Here is a 17,262-nt window from a genome sequence, read left to right on the forward strand (position 1 = left end):
GCTTATCAATAACTATTTCAGGTTTGAATTTGATCAAAATCGTTGGAGCCGTTTTAGAGAAAATCGCGAAACCCCCTGTTTTTGACAACATTTTCGCCATTTTAGCCGCCATCTTGGATTGCATTTGATCGAAATTGTTCGTGTCGGATCCTTATAGTATAAGGACCTTACGTTCCAAATTTCAAGTCATTCCGTTAACTGGGAGATGAGATATCGTGTACACAGACGCACATACACTCATACACACACACACATACAGACCAATACCCAAAAACCACTTTTTTCGGATTCAGGGGACCTTGAAACGTATAGAAATTTAGAAATTGCGGTACCTCAATTTTTTTCGGAAAGCAATACTTTCCTTACCTATGGTAATAGGGCAAGAAAAGTAAAATGGTGATAGGGCATTAGGTCAAGAATATGTAGGGGCTATGCATAGCAAGCCCTTTAAAGCGTCCATGCGACTCATTGACGGCAAGTGCAGTAACTGTCGGCCAATGATTTTGATTAGTTAAATGTCCAATAAATTCCATTTATGAAAACCATCGGCCTGGATGGAAATCAATGGAAAGTGACGAATTAATAACATCCAGCCGCCAGTAACTTGTCGTTTCTACTTTCCCTGTCTATACGCCGTTTTACAGTCAATTTTAGTCAATCTCTAACGCTTCATTATTGAATACAAAAATTTGTCTTTATTCCCAGATTTAACCAGGATTGTTATACTTTTGTAGGCTTATGTGGGTTTTCAGTAATATTAATCTTGTCTATTGAACATTCATTCTAAATGATTCTCATTGTAGATCACCTATAGATGCATACGGTATTGGATAATTTTAACTTAACATATCTTTAAATAAGAAACAATGTATCTCACCATGATCGTTGTCAATTTCATCATTGCATTCAGTTTCCAACTGAACACTACAATCTGATCCAGCCCAATCTGGATTACATTGGCAATGATATTCTCCATCCTCCAGGGCACAAATTCCGTTGCGATTGCAAGAGTTTAAACAACCAGCTGAAATAATAAAATATGAATGTTAAATTTCGGAAATAGAAAATTTAGAAACACTTATTCACAGACATGTAATTATCATTTATTATTTTATCACAGACAATTTTTGTAACAGAAGAACGATGACCAAATATAAAAAAAATTTGCCTTGACATTAGAACTCTTCATAAATTAGTTAGACCCTTACTCTTGGAAATTGTGTGCAATATAACTTTGATCATAATTTAGATTATTGATGTTGAAATACGTCAATTACATACAAACAATTTGAAAATACTATAGAATTTTTTTAAGATTAACTTCCAAAAACCATGAAATTGAATAATCATTCTTATTTTTACGCTCATTCAAGGCTTACATTTATTACAAAATCTCTGAAGTCTTACCTGTGTAATTTGTGATAAAGTTAAAAGTGTGCCTGTCATTAAAATATGTTTTTCAAATGAAATAAGAAATAATAATAATAATTTAATAACAACAGTTGAACAGGAACTGAACTTACTGAACACAGAACAGAACTGAACCGAAGAATAAGGTTATGTTTACAATTTGTAACTCAGAACTCGTAAACGTTAACAAGGTTGATCAGCTGATTTAATAGCAAGATTGCCAACTGCCATACATAAAGTTCACTGATAGTCCATATTTTTGAAATAATAATTTTTAGTATAATAATATGTTTCAAGTAAAACAAATAAAAATGAATGGAATATCAATTTTGAACTTATTATTAGTGTATGGGCCTACACCCAATTGAATTGTGTTGCACAACTTTGTTTGAGAGTACTTGGTGGGGGATGAAAATTACCCATGAAGCCCTTCAGTTGGAAATTTTCATCTGGAAAATTTCCCGCCTCCTGGGAATATAGAGACGGCAAATTTCTGACGGATAGTGTTTGTTATTTCATCACTTTTTATTAATTCTTCAATACTTTAAATATTTATAATACCATAACATATTGTGAAACAGGAGAGAATATATATCCTGACAGCTGACATTGATGATCCTTACAATTTCTCTTGGATTAATCCGCCTCCTGTGATTGCATACCTCTTACTCTGGCTCTGATACAGATAATTAATGAAAACTTACGGAGAGTACAATGTCTGCCATTCCATCCTTGAGAGCAAACGCAGGTGCCATTCTTGCACTGGCCATGCTCGGAGCAGCGCGAGTCACAAGGCAGCAGGTCACACCGCTCTCCACTCCAGCCCGGCTTGCAGACACACTGGCCCTGGTCGCATCTGCCGTTTGGTCCGCAATCCAGGCTGCACACCGCTGCACCACAAAAACCACAAATATAGCTACCATTACCATTTACCAAGTATCTGGTGGAAAGCCTATTGGATACTTCTAAATTCTAAAAGAATTGTCAAAAAATGCTTCCAGTTCAAATACAGTTCTTTGGACTCTGTAATCAGTTTAGCTGCCTGAAGGATAGTTATTTGCAGGCGAATGATTTTGATTTTCATAGCCAATTTTTCAAAGATCAGAAATAAATTATGAAACATTTGAAGGTCCATTATAGAATATCAGACCTTGTTTACTTCATAATTTCATTTTACAGATTCGAGATACGTGGAGTTAACAACTTTTTTGCATTGTGAGCATGTGTCTGGATTGAAGCAACAAATTCAAAGCAGGTGAGTGATTATTCTTTGAATAATAAGAAATTTTTAATTAATGGAATGTATGCTCAATTATATGATAAATCATAAAAATCGATTGAATTAATCAGAATTTATTTCATTCGCATTAAAAATAACAGCTGAAGTTGAACATCAAGATACGTAGTTTCAAACTTTATGATTTCATTTTACAGATCCGAGATACGTGGAGTTATCAAATTATGGATGAGCCTAGCAGTGATTCTACCAAGGGATCAATCAATGATGATGATGATTTCATTGATGAAATCCTATCTTCAATTGCGAAGGAAAAAACAATTCGTAAGTGTCCTTAATTTATATACAGTAGAACGCCGATAATCTGGATCAATTGGGACCGGACCCTATCCGGATTATTGAAATTACATTACAAAAGGGCCAGCAGGCCCTATTTGAGAAAAAAACTGATTTAAAATATTATTTTTCTATTGGGAAAGCCTGATTTCTATCATGGAAGGCCTGCTCTGCAAGTTTATCTAATTATACTATTCATCAATTGATTCTATATAATTATATCAAATAGACTTCCATAGAAATCTGTTATTATTGAAGATTATCATATAGGCCTACATTAATAACTCAAATATAAAATTGACATAGGCCTACTTCAATTTCTTTTCAGGAATTGAACCAGTCGATTCAAGGCCCAAGAAGGATTCATTTGATCTGTTAGATTCCGTAGACGTACTTCTGGAAGATGGCTTACTGATCAGCGATGTAATTAATGAAGATATAGTTATGCTTGACGAAAATGATGGGACTTTGAATACCGGTAATGAGAGTGATTGTATGCCTACAGTGACTGCTGCGAATAGTGATAATATTGAAGAATTAGTTTTGCTGGACAATAAGATTTTGAATGGTGAGAGTGATTGTAGGCCCACAGTGACTGCTGCGGATAATGACAACATTGAAGAGTTAGTTTTTCTGGATGTAAATGATGGGATGCTGAATTCTAAAAGTGATTATAGACCTACAGTGACTGCTGCGAATAGTGAACTGATGGATGAAGGGCTAGATGACTGCAACGACCCAGACTTTGTATTATCAGAAAATGATTCATCGGATACTAGTGTAAAAAGTGCAATTAATAATAATACTTTAAATGATATCACCAATGACAACAGCGATTGCGATGATATTCCTACTCGAAAAAGGAGAAAGAGACCTGATAATTCTGCATGGGATGTTTCACTCCACAAAAAACTACGGATGACTGGAAAAAAGTATGTTGGTTACAAGAAAGTAAGAAAAAATGGCAAGATAATTGTACAAAGGAGTGAAAATGAACGCGAAGAAAGAAAAATGGGTCCTGCATGTGTATCAAAAGTATGCAAGGCAAACAAGAAAAGAAAATGCACTGAATTTTCAGAGGAAGATAGAAGAAAAATGTTTAATAATTTCTGGCCTATGTCATGGAAAGAGAAGATAGTGTATATCACCGATCATGTGAAGAAGTGTGAAACGAATAGCAAAACTGTCGAGGATGAAAATAAGAAGAGTCGTAGGTCAAATTCTTATAAATATTATTTGAATAATGAGAGTGAATTCAAGTCAGTCTGCAAAACCATGTTCCTGAATACCTTTGGATTGAATGAGTGGATGGTTCATAACTGGATAAAAAATAATGGGGGTGAAGGATATTCTGAGGACTATGTTGAAAATACTGATAAAAAGGAGGAAAATGTTCAACCAGAAAACTCTATTAGACTGGTGAATGGAAAAGATGCACAAAGTAAAGAAATCTCTGAAAAAAAGAAAGTTTTATCAGATTGGCTTGACTCACTACCTAAAGTTCCTTCACATTACTGTCGGGCTTCGTCATTTAAACTTTATTTAGAACCGATATGGGAATCAAACCAGGCCTTGTACAGAAAGTACAAGGAGTTTTGCACAATCAACAACAGACCATGTGGATCCATAACAACATTTATGGAAGTTTTTAAAGAGAAGAATCTTTCAGTTTTTTCTCCTAGGAAAGACCAATGCGATACTTGCTATGCCTTTAAAGCTGGGAATATTTTGAAAGAGGTTTATGAAAGACATATTATCGAAAAAGATGAGGCTAGAAAAGAAAAAGAGAGGGATAAGGAACTTGCATTGAAAGGCGAAATATATTGTTTGACTGCAGATGTGCAGGCAGTCAAATTGACTCCAATGACCAAGGCATCATCGATGTATTACAAAACTAAATTGTGCTCTCACAATTACACAGTATATAACGTGAACCACACTATAGTTAAGTAAGGAACTTCCTCCTCTATTCTTTTTTTTTGTTGCTGGATGATGTCACAAATGGCTGTGTCTTATAAACAATATTTGGTTGATTGAAAATTGGAATATGAAGAACTTGGTTAAGACTGATATATTTCATGGAAAAATACCTTGAGAGCAGTCCGGTCCAGTCCAAAACTCTTCACACACACAAGCTCCAGTCTCCAGATCGTAACTGCCGTGTTCCGAACAGCTTGGCAGGCATTGGTAGACTTGTTGATCCAATAGGGAGCAATTGACGCCTTGCCATCCAGCCTTGCAGTAGCATTTTCCCTCCACACACGTTCCATGTCCCGAACATTGCGGCTCAGGACAGTCAACTACAAATGAAACAAACAAATGATAAGTTTTTCGAAAGAGTGATTTGAATGAATGCTAAAGTGATTAATTTGCATGAGTAAAGTGAGTAAATTACGGTTGTAAGGATTTCAGGAGAGTATAATTATATTATACTGATTTATTATTATATAATGGTAAAATTGGAGTATATTGTTAGGAATTTTAATTTTTCATATTACAATATAAAAAATGTTTACCTTTTCTGTTTACATTAGTACGAATATTCTCCGTCATCTTCTGCAAATACATTAATGTTATGTCTGGAGTGTTTTGAAAGTATTGTTACAGTTGGATGAAGACCGAATTGATTTAATTTTTGTAAAGGGTCTACACCAATATTGTAGTATCTCAGACACATTCATGAGTGATTGACATGTTTGGAGATTTTCAGTGTACTCTTCTTAGATCTGATAGAAGGAATACGATAGCAGTAGTAATAATGCACACAGAAATCCATGTGTTGAAGAGAGAATGATTGAGAGGGGAGAAGTAGATGGGCGATTGCTGTCATTCTGGAATCAGCAAAAAGCGAAAAAAGCGTTTGATTGACAGATCAAAGGGTTGTGTTGGAAAGGGTGGCTGAAAGCTGTCTTGCATGAAAAGCTGACAGCTTGTACTGCAATGTAACAATAAAAGAGTTCTCTATCAATATTGATAATCTGCCCCAAGTCAAGACAGCCCGGAGAAATAATAATGTGATAAATGGAAACAAACTACTTCTTCAATGATGAGAATGAAAAGTGATGCTTCCAGATAATCTATGAAATTACAACTTTCTCAACGAGTATATTTCTTCCAATTCTCATTTTCAATTATTTTCAAATAGAATAAATGAAGACCCATTGACCGCTTAAAATTGAATGATATATGCAGACGAGGTGGGACCTTCCCGCAAGGGACTCCCAACAAAAAGCCATACGATTTACTGTTTCAAAGATAATTTTTATACTTTTTAATGTCAATCGAGACATTTACAGAATTACCAGTAAAAAAATATCTGCTATTGTTAAATAAATTTGAAGTATGATGGTAATCGAGAACGAAGAGGAACTTATTACAGTCTTTCCAAAGCCAAACAATAAGTCTGTACATGATAGAATCTCTTTGGCCCACGGTTGGACGCTCAGCTATTAAATTTAACTGTGACCGACAATTAAAGATATCATCCAATTCTTCCATTGCCTCTCGCGGTCATCTAACCACGATCAAATAGACGTAAGTACAACTTGGATTTTGACTCTGGTGTTGATATCACTTTCATCTATTAGGGCCACTTTTCCAAAGTTGGTTCAACTAATAAACCCGTTCAATCATTGAATGATCGCATTTATTATAATGTGTTTCAATTGGTCAATTGGGTCAGCTGATGGCTTAAACTAGAATTTCAGTTTTTTTGGAGAAAGCGACTCTAAGGGCCGTTTACACAGTTAAAGCTTAAACTGAATTTAATAAACTGGTGGCTTAAACTCGAAATGAGCCACATTATAACGAACGATACTTGATTAGAGTTTAATCCAGCTCAAAATGAAATTTAGTTCAAATTAGAACTGTGCAAACGGCACTCAGTATCATTGATATTAATAATTGATACCATATTATACAATTATAAATATTGTAATGGTACAAAAGGCTTATGCCCAAAACTGTGTCCATTGATATTGTTGATTGATTAGACACCGACCGACATTGCAGGCAAGGCCCTTCCAGCCGGCGTTGCACTCGCAGCTCCCCGAGACACACTTGCCGTGACCCGAGCAGTCGGCCACCTGGCAGTCGTGCTCCGGAATGTCGCATTCCGCCCCCTTCCACCCCTCCTCGCAGTGGCACAGGCCTCCCCCATACTTGCCATGGTTGCTGCACAGAACTGGACACACGCCTGTAAACCAAACAAATCATCCATCGATATGATGTTCATGCATGCTCTCCTGATGTTAGAATCACACCTGTATATTATGAATAACTCAGATAATATTTTCCTGATTACTTCGATCTACAGTATAATAAAATAAGGGCCGGTTTCCGAGCTCGGGATCTATAAGTTCTGGACTTACCAAAGACCTTAAAGATGCATAAACTCACATGCAGCGCTAGTGTAGTACTTGGAATTGAAATCCGCCATTCAGGGGGCAACCCATAAGATTATTACATACCAATGTTACCAATGCCTTTGTGATCTATAGTATTACCAATATATATAGATATAATATCTCGTGCTAAAATACCCCAATGGAAGCCTTCAATTTCAAGTAAGAGCTATCATTGGGAAGGCATAGGCATTGTGGGTCTATATCTCTCTAATGTCTTTGGGACTTACAGAGTCCAGGACTAAAATAAGCTCTCGGGTCTAAATTAACTTTCTGAGTCACGGGTTTATGTTCTAAACTCCGGGGTCTATTGAGTACTCGACTTATTTGAGTCCAGGACTTTAACGCAGTAAACTTGAGGGAAATTCTCAATATTTTGCTGTTGTATTTGTTGGCATCAGGCCTATAGCAAAACAGCCGATTGCAGCGGGATAATTCAAATGCTCTCCAAACTGTTTTGTTTTGTAACAATTATTTTGTGAAAATACGTTTCCATTTCTTTGTTTTGTGTAGATCTATAAATTCAAAGCAAAACCTAAACTTTTGACACATGAATAAAAAAATAAACATTTCATTTTACGTTAAGCTATTATTCTTGCCATTGATTTTGGAATAAAAATGTTAGTATGCTACCTACCTATTGAGTTGGAAAACTTATTTGTTTTTAAAAAACTAGAATAATAATTTATTATTATTAATATGTTGAATATGCCATTGATTAATAATATTCACATTGGGAGATGTGATGATGGCCATCCCAAGGCAATCCTTGTATTATTTTACTTGAACATTTCTAGGTTATGTTGTCACAGTTGTAAAATAAGGTTAGTTTTTTACGCATAATATTATGAATAACTTTATTCCAAAATAAACTTGAAAACTATAAATTATGAACTTAGATGGACTAATTCAAATAATTTAGGTATCCCATGACATTTATTTGGCTATTCATATACTTCAAAACAATAACTGAATTGTGTTTGCTCGGTTGAGTCTAGAACTTAAATTTAAACCCTACCCCAGTCGAGGGTTTAAAATCACGCTTTTTTAAGTCCTGGACTTAACAATTTTTGATAAATCCTTGACTCAGAAAGAGGCGAGAATCTAATTTATTAGTCCTGGACTTATAAGCCCTTCACTCAGAAAGCGAAATTATAAACTCCAGGGTCTAACGTGATCTCTAAACTCGAGGGTCTATTTGAGTCCTCGACTACGTTAACGCTCTGACTCGGAAAGCCAATTTTCTGACTCCAGAGTTCAAAGCCGGTTAACGTCTAGAATCAACACTATCTCATGTGATCGCAGATCATCGTTGTATACGGACAAAAACCATCTTCCAGTGTCGAGATATTGGAGAAGTGTTACATTCACAACCAACGGAATGTTTCCTGCTGATCTTTTTGAAACTTTATGAGGGTCTGTTGAAGAATCCTTATCAGGCTCATCCCCACTATCAGACTCATCAGAGCTTGATTTGCTGTTATCTGTGGATTTTTTAACTTCTGACTCATCTGCATCTGATTCTTCAATTGGGATTTCATTTTTCTCCAGTGTTTCACGAATTTGCTCTCCTTTAGACTTCAGCTTTTCATTGTCCGAAGAAAGTGTTGTGAAGCTGACAGCGTTGAGATAGCTAGCACCAAGGAGCTCTTGCGAGTCAAAAATTAAAGATCGTTTCAGCCTATGATCAACTCTTCCTCCTTTGACAAATTCGAAAAAGTCGTACTGTGTTATACTGGGTGCTACGTTTCTTCTACCATAGACAGCAAAATTCGCTCCCCACGGTAAACTCATATTGAACCTGCAAAGATGAAAAATACTCGTAATTGGTGAATCATTCTTTACGATGAAATTTATTTTTTATTTATTCATTTATTATACAAAATCCTACAATCATAATATAAATTAAAATTTTCTAGCTGATATATATTTTGGACAGAAATTGAACTTTATTTTTCCTCAGTAAGAACATAACCGATTTTTTCGGACATGTTATTATTTATCAAAATTTGGGAACATTTTTAGCCCAGTTTTGGGCTATGCCTGTTGTTCTATCCCTATCATATTCGTATGATTTGTAATTGTATCAACAAATAAATAATTATGACATTGGAGGAAAAAATAGGCTGAGTCTGTACTATTTCTCTCCAATAATTATTGTGAACAATTAAAATATCCAATTGATGAAAAAAATTAAATTGATAGACCACAGATTGGAAGAAAAATGCAACTATTGTTATAAATATATTGTATTCATATATGGATGTATTTATGTATAAATGTGATTTCTGATCAATATAGTACTGATATATAATATCAATATATTTGGTATTATATTAATAATATAGAAAAAATAATTCTTCACTCGAAAATAACAATTCATATTAAAATGATAGGATCATTTCTACTTGAATGTAGTACTCAACATTTCCAAGCTAAATTCGCTTATGAGATTACTATTTTTGGGAATATCCTTATGAAATTATGTAAAAACTGAAAGAGACCTATAAGATGATTTTGTGTCATAGTATTAGAGAAAATGATCATAATTGACAGATGATCATGTATGGGCTAATTTGAAAAATGCATTATTCAATCGTAGTGCTCCTTCAATTAGAAAGTAGTAAGAAATAGAAGGCTACGTTCTAGAAGACGGATTGAGAAAAGAGAGATGAACTGAGAAGAATTGTTAAAAAAAGAAGTAGAGTGAGAAAAGAGAAGTAGTTGGGAGTAGAAGTAAAAAGGAAAGAGACATGGAATGAACTGGAAAGAGCCCATCCAGTTAACAATTCCTTTTGTTTGGGAGCACAGACATTTCGTTCGGGTCTGGCTTGAGAGTGTAAAGTTGTTTGAAAGCGAGAGATATTGTGAAATGTGATTTCGATCCGAGCATCAACAGAGGAAGACCAAAGAGCAAAGCTTCAACATAGTTAGCGAAGGTCTGCATTTCCTGCTTCCACCCTTCCACCCTCTCCACCCTTTTCTCAGTTCTCACTCTACGAGCTGAAGTTGTTAATCAACTTAGGATGCATTACACAGGAAAGTACACAGACAAAAGGAGCAAGTCAAACAGCCGCAGCAAGTGATATAAACAGCAAAGACAAACCGACACTGCCAGAGGAAACTAATATGACCTGCTGCTCGTCATACAAGAGCTTATATTCATAACTCAAGTTTAGAGTAATGAGCTCATGTTTATGCAGAATAATTTAGCTCAAAAGCTTAAAACATCACCTTTGGAAAATTAATATTCTCCACAACTGTTTCATGATAAAATATTATCATTGAGAATCTCACAAAATTGAGGAGACAATCAATCGTTGAAGTTCAGTTGAGGTAATTAGTAATTTAGTATCAATTAACAGAAGTGTGAACTTTGCAAAGCCAAAGCTCTTTACTCAAACCATTATTTGTTTCTCAGTTGAGCAAGCATGGTCTCGTTTCTCTATTTGAAGAATATGCTATTGATGGTCGACAAAGGAAAATATGAATGAGCAACTATTACTTGGAAACTTATATCAACTAACCTTATAAAAGCTGGTTGCTTGTTGCGGAATTCAGAATTCCAAAAGTGCGCAGGCTGAATGGTTGCTACATGGGGAGTTCGGAAGTCTTTTATTTCTACGGTTGAACTTTGCCACTGCTGAGTGTCTGTTGAGCTAGCTGGCTGACTAGGACTTGGACCACTATAATGAACTGCTGTGCTCGTCAGTACTGATTCTGAAAAATAAACACAGAAATTCACTCGATTACTCCCTGTCAATCGTATAAGTATTGATTGAGTTGCTATGAGTTATTCTTGTTCGCCGCGAACATGAGCAATTCACTTTTAATCAGCTGACTATATCTGTATTTTTACAGAAACGGTAAGATACAGATATAAAAAGCTTGGCATCAGTTGATTAAACGTGAATTGCTCATGTTCGCGGCGCGTAAATCTGTACGCACCTTAAGACAAGAAAAATTTGTCAGCTTGGATGTTTCCCAAGAATATTCCCAGATTTTTCTGTATTTTTGCATCAGTAGAAGCTCTAGCACTGTATAATAGAAGCTGTTTGAAACCCTTCTAATCAGATGTAATAAGGATAAAAGCAGAATCATATCTGTTTGCAAATACGATATAATTTATTTTGAGATTCAAATGTCAGAAATCTTCATTGTCAAACGGTATTTTGAAATTCACCATTCACATTCATTTTAGTATTACCAGTGAAAATTATTAAAAAACTATCAAAGTAGTAACATTTCCAATATTCCCGAAAAGCTATTATCCTGACAATATTAGAGATAGCAGCTAGGATTAAATTTTCCTTTTCGGAACTACATATAATTAAAGTATTACTTATATGTATGATAAAAAATAAATTTCATATGAAGAAATAATTATGTATGACATTACTATTCAATGTGTCATGAACTATATTTTCATCATTGATAATAATTTCGAGTTTTGAAACGCAGGATATTTGAAATAATTGTAGCTGACCTTCTGTTGGCGTTTGTGATGCAGCTGTTGGGTCATGTGAACTTTCGTCTTGTGCTACAGCCTTTGCATCCTCAACTAATATACAACTATTGCGATCCATTTCAGTTCTCATTGAGTTCACAGCTGAAACAAATAAAGTGATTAATTTGAGTAAAAATGATAACAGATATAACTGAAATACTGAACATAACAATACTGAACAATTGGAATACCTCTTATTGTATTGTTACCTCTGTCGTTAATTCTGCGATTTGAAAAATCAATAACTATGAAATAATCATGATATTTCTCAAATAATATCCAATAACGCAATAAAAAAGCAGATGGAGGAGTGGTCGAAATCCTCGCGAAACCCTTACTTTGAGTAACTTAATTGATTTTCTATTATTTGAACGAATTTCTTGAAGATTGCTTTATTCTATTATACGCTGTGTAAGATACGTTCCATCGGCAGAAGATGAAGAAAATCTTACATGAGCATCCACGAAGGAAGATATCCTTTTTATTATATTTTCCACAAAATAAAGCACTTGAGAAGTTGCAAAAAGGCTGTACGTGACATAAGGCAGAGGGAAGTACACCCACTCACTCACAAGTCACGTGATTAAATAAAGCCCTCGCTATTTCATTTCTTTTCTGCTGGTGAGATGCGACGGACGTTAAGAGTTTCAAAGGGAGTTGCTGATTTCCTGCCTACTTGAGGGCGGTACCAGCGTCGGATTAGGATCAAAGTGGTAGTCATCTTCGACATCGTCACAAACAGCCAAATAAGTAGAAAGTTGAGAGGTGGAAGGTCCTAGGTGAAAGGCTCAAGAGAACGAAACATGGCAAGGGTGGTGGAAGTAGTCGTGTGAGGGATGGTGGATGGGGAAAAGAAACGCGAAAAGATTAGGAGAGATAGAGAGCATCAGACGAAGAAAGGGAAGAGCTTAAGAAAAAGGAAAAGAGCGAACGGCCTCAGCTTGACTGTTGAGATACTCTGACCCTTATCTGAGGGCAGGAAATGTTGTACCCTCAGGAATTGCAGTAGGCTCGCCCCAAACCCAAACCCAAACCAGGGACGAGCAGCTAATGCAGGTTTTTTAATCCTCAGTAACCTGTCCCAAGCGAAAGACACAAGGGACGACGAAATGAGTTAGGGATCTCCTCGCTCCTGCCTCACATCGCGGGGAAAAGGAGGATACGTTTTGTAGTACTGTATTTCCAATTTTGAGAATGCTCTCAAGAAACTTTTTGTCTCCACATCCTTCTTCTTTCTATTTCTTCTCTTCGCCATCAGTTACATTCGCCTTTTATTCGACCGACTTGGCATTCACTCTGTCAGTGGCTCTTCTGGTTTTGAACGTCAGAAGCAACTCGCAGCCGCCATTCTAGATTGACAAATCAATACAGCACTCGCTTTCCGAGTCAGTCCATCACATACGTTAAGCGCTCTTTAAACCAGAGCAGGAGTCAACATCCAGTGCGGTCAGCTCTATCTTCCAAAGATAAACTGTCTTGATAAAATAAAAAGAAATAAGAGAGAATAATTTATACTAAAAGAGGTTTCTTTATTCTACATGAATCTATCTGCTCTCACTGATTACTGATCATAGAATAGATGCAAAATTGTTAATTTATTATACATAGCTTGCTCTTGATTTAACTGAAAAGGAAGTTTATCAAAAAAATGAGCATGATCAACATTCAAATATCCTGTTGAATTCCTCTGCAAGTACGATTATTTTATAGTTTTAGTTTTCTTATAAGACACGTGATAAACGGAAGTTTTAAGATAGTGTTTGTGTGTAAACTTGAGTCAATTATTCCAGCTACTTTGTAATCTAATTTAGCGGCTTGAAGCCGGAAACGAGAGCTCGTGGCCTTTTTATGGGGCTTGGATTTATTTTTTCATTATTTATGGGCATTGTGCGCAGTCTAGTGTGAACTAATTGATTCCGGCGAATGTTGACCCACCCTCGGTTCAGGACCCTGTCTCACTTCTACGCGTAGACGTTAATAATTGAGTCGGTGTTTTGCGGCGCACCCCGCACCACCCCCCACCATGCTCTTCACTCGTCCGAGTACTCATTGTCCATTATTAATTATTCCTTGTGAGGGTCGGCGTCCTGTCGACTATGCGCCACACACACACACACACCCACACTCTTACACACGCACAGGTGGCGTCCGACGACGAGAAAAAGCAGCTCTCCTCTTTCCCAGTCACCATGGCAACTACGTATATCATAGGAGGAAATGGATTTTTCCCGCTAATAAATGAACCAAATCGTCCGCCTCTCCACTACTTTGTTCTCGGACTCCACTCTCCCACAGCCCATTATTCACCAGCCCTTCCCTTCCACACTTCACGCGTCCACCTCGACAAGATAAAATGCCTTTCACCAGGTTTCCCGACAAAATCTTCAGTAGTACATCTCTGACATTTTACACCTCCAGACACCTTATTTGAGGCTTCCTGGAAATTGGTTACAGTAATTGGCTGGGGATCTGATTGAATGGCTGATTAAGATAAAAAACGTCTCTTTCACGATGTTCACAATCACACCCTTTTCTGTCGTACGAAATACGAGCGAATATTCTTGTGTAGTGATGCTCCTCCATTTTGCCAGAACCATTTTAAAAAACTTCATAACAGTCAACCAGTAAAGGGGGGGAGTCCCAAGAGTGGATATCATTATTGTTGAATTATGACAGCGACAAAATACTTTATAACATATACCATATGATTGAATGGTTGATTAAGATAAAAAACGTCTCTTTTACGCTGTTCACAATCACTTTTTTTCTGTCGTACGGAATACAAGCGAATATTCTTGTGTAGTGATGCTTCTCTTAATAGGATTCTTATTCTGTGTTTTTTGAAACATTTTTGTCAGGAAATAGATGATTCTCTCCAATAGATCTTATAATAATGTAATTCATACAATCTCATAATGCACTGTCTTAGATCGTAGATGTTTGTGGAAAAATATTTGTCAAATCGTTGACAAAATTATAAGTATCCTACTATTCGAGACATAAAGACAAAAGATATTCGTTAATAAAATAATAAGCAATTTCTAGAAGAAAATTACATATACCAGTCATATTCCTACTACAATGTAAATGGTGTTGATGTGTAGATTACAGGGATATCATATCAATAAATTGATTACTTGTAATAAATTCCAAATGGCAAGGAACAGCAATCATCAACGCACGACCCCACGTGTACACGTATGTGTGTTAGAGTAGGAGACACTGCACCACTGTATTTGAACTACATGTATCACAATTGCGACTGCAGCACATGCTAATAGAACGGGGACAGATGCGGTCCCTGAGGTACAATGAGCTGTGTTGGACTTAGCGCGCCCTGCCAAGGGACTCGCGGCGCTCCCAAGCAAGGGCTGCTCTGTCATTGGCTGCTTCTGTCGGCCACATAAATTTCGCATTCGGTATCACTGGCAAGTGTCCTTTCAACGCGCGGACAAACGCTAAGCTGCTCTGTGCCCAGCTTTTGTGATCTATGATCGATAAAAGTACGCAGAAACGCTGTATTGTAATAGAGTAGGCCCACGTGACATTGCATTGTAGTTTACAACTGCTACCGAACGGAAGCATAGCGGATGTTGGCCTGATTCCAATCTTTGATCGACGCAGCTCACACACTACTTCCTTAACAAATAAAATATTCCATCGAAGATCAAACTTCTATTTTTTATTATTTCTGAATCGGATACTAATTCAGAATTGATAAACGATTTGATAAGATTAGACTCAAAAATATGAGTTGAATGAATAGTATGGTTATATGGTTAATTAATAAGACAATTTCAAATTTGAATGTACGATGCAGGTGAGCATTTTACAATGTATCACACACTTTGTTAATGGTGATATTTATGCAGATAAGATCATCTCCGAAGTCCTAAGTGAATTTTAAAACTTAGAATTTCTAATAGAACGAAACATAGAAATTAATCAATGATTGAATCAAATAGTGTAATAATGGTAATGCTATATGTTGTCTCTGGCTACGGTAAAATTCCATTATTACAAGAATATCAGTGGCTTCTGAATATAAATGATGGTACAGTTTCAAGAAATGTGAGTTGGAGCTGAAGGAAGTCATAATCACACTCAGCCGATTTGATTGAGTTAAAATTTCAATTCAATTTCAATAATAGACCCTTCTTTTTATCAAGCTTCAAGATTGGATGGGAACATCGTAGCCTTTTGCAGTAAAAATTCAACTACGATGGTGTGCGAAGCAATCTGGCTGAGAAGATGTCCCAAGACTTTCACTTTGATGAGGCCACGCACCTGATGAAATGGTTGGAGTTGGGGGGAGAGGGGGATGTGAGAGCCTGTTTGACATGCAGGTGAAACTGCCAACGACCGGGGACCCAGCTAGAGTAATGAATTCATTAATGAGAGCGACTCCCCTTAATCTGGGGCGATTGCCGAGGGACTATGAAGGATAGGTGTGTTGGAGGGCGGTGATGAAGGGAAGGGGAAGTATTTACGTAGAAAAAGGCGGTACTTGACGAAGAGAAAAACCCCTTTTTGCCGCGAGTGCATGTTAGCAACGTAATTAGGTAAGGAAGGAGTGGGGAGGGAGGGTACCGTACCGGGTACAGCTTCAGAAGCTTCGAACGGAGCTTAGACGTTGTTAGAGGATACTAATTAGGAGACCGCCCCGCTATCACAGAGCTGGTGGGGTAAAAGCCTTGGAGGCTGCTTCGCGTACAAGAAAACCAGACTTTGGTCTCTGCCTCTTCCTATATTCAACCGAAACATCACTCCCCATCATCGAAACCTTCTTCAAAAAATCTCTTACAGCAACGACGACGACTACAACTAAAACTATCTGGTAATTAATTTTGCGCCCTCTTCAAAAACAGACCCCTCTTGAGAGCATCGACCACTAACTATGGAGACCACCTTCTCCAATAGGGTTTTAATCTGGCCAGGTCCTTGACGTCTGCTTTGTGTTATAAGCGGCTCGACTCCCACCACCCACAACAGCATTCATCCAGCCAAACCCCCGAAATATGAGTTTGGAGTGGAGTCAGTCGAACTTTACGTCGATTAATTAAAATCACGTCCTAGCCACTTGCCAACACCACTAAAGTGCCGAGTACTCCAGAACTTTGAGTGTCTGCTCTGTCTGGCGCTATCCACTATAAATTAACTTCGAGTGGAGTAATTCGTTTCAAATTACTAGATAAAAATAATCAAGCCAGCATGAAGTCAAGGCTACACAATACACAATGGGTAGGCATTGGTACTGGATACTACAAAACACATTGTTGGAGCACGTTGGTCTGATACAAAATGGGCTAAATCAGCATATATTTTATAAAAGAAATAGATCGCATCTATCAACAGCCTTGTTATCAATA

At 36.8% G+C, this 17,262-nt stretch overlaps 1 protein-coding gene across 1 annotated transcript in view; it reads right to left on the minus strand.

Annotated features, from left to right (window-relative positions):
• Positions 1-17,262, minus strand: part of LOC111053303 (teneurin-a) — a 419,100-nt gene that overhangs the window by 60,333 nt on the left and 341,505 nt on the right. Inside the window, exons 10-17 of the mRNA XM_039422899.1 lie at positions 11,873-11,995; positions 10,914-11,106; positions 8,659-9,187; positions 7,875-7,926; positions 6,984-7,178; positions 5,074-5,283; positions 2,115-2,300; positions 878-1,024 (exon numbers count right to left, since the gene is read on the minus strand). Coding sequence (XP_039278833.1) covers positions 878-1,024; positions 2,115-2,300; positions 5,074-5,283; positions 6,984-7,178; positions 7,875-7,926; positions 8,659-9,187; positions 10,914-11,106; positions 11,873-11,995 — 1,635 coding nt within the window. The remainder of the gene's footprint in view (positions 1-877; positions 1,025-2,114; positions 2,301-5,073; positions 5,284-6,983; positions 7,179-7,874; positions 7,927-8,658; positions 9,188-10,913; positions 11,107-11,872; positions 11,996-17,262) is intronic.

This window comes from Nilaparvata lugens, chromosome 3, assembly GCF_014356525.2.
Source record: "Nilaparvata lugens isolate BPH chromosome 3, ASM1435652v1, whole genome shotgun sequence".
In the NCBI taxonomy this organism is placed as follows: Eukaryota; Metazoa; Arthropoda; class Insecta; order Hemiptera; family Delphacidae; genus Nilaparvata; species Nilaparvata lugens.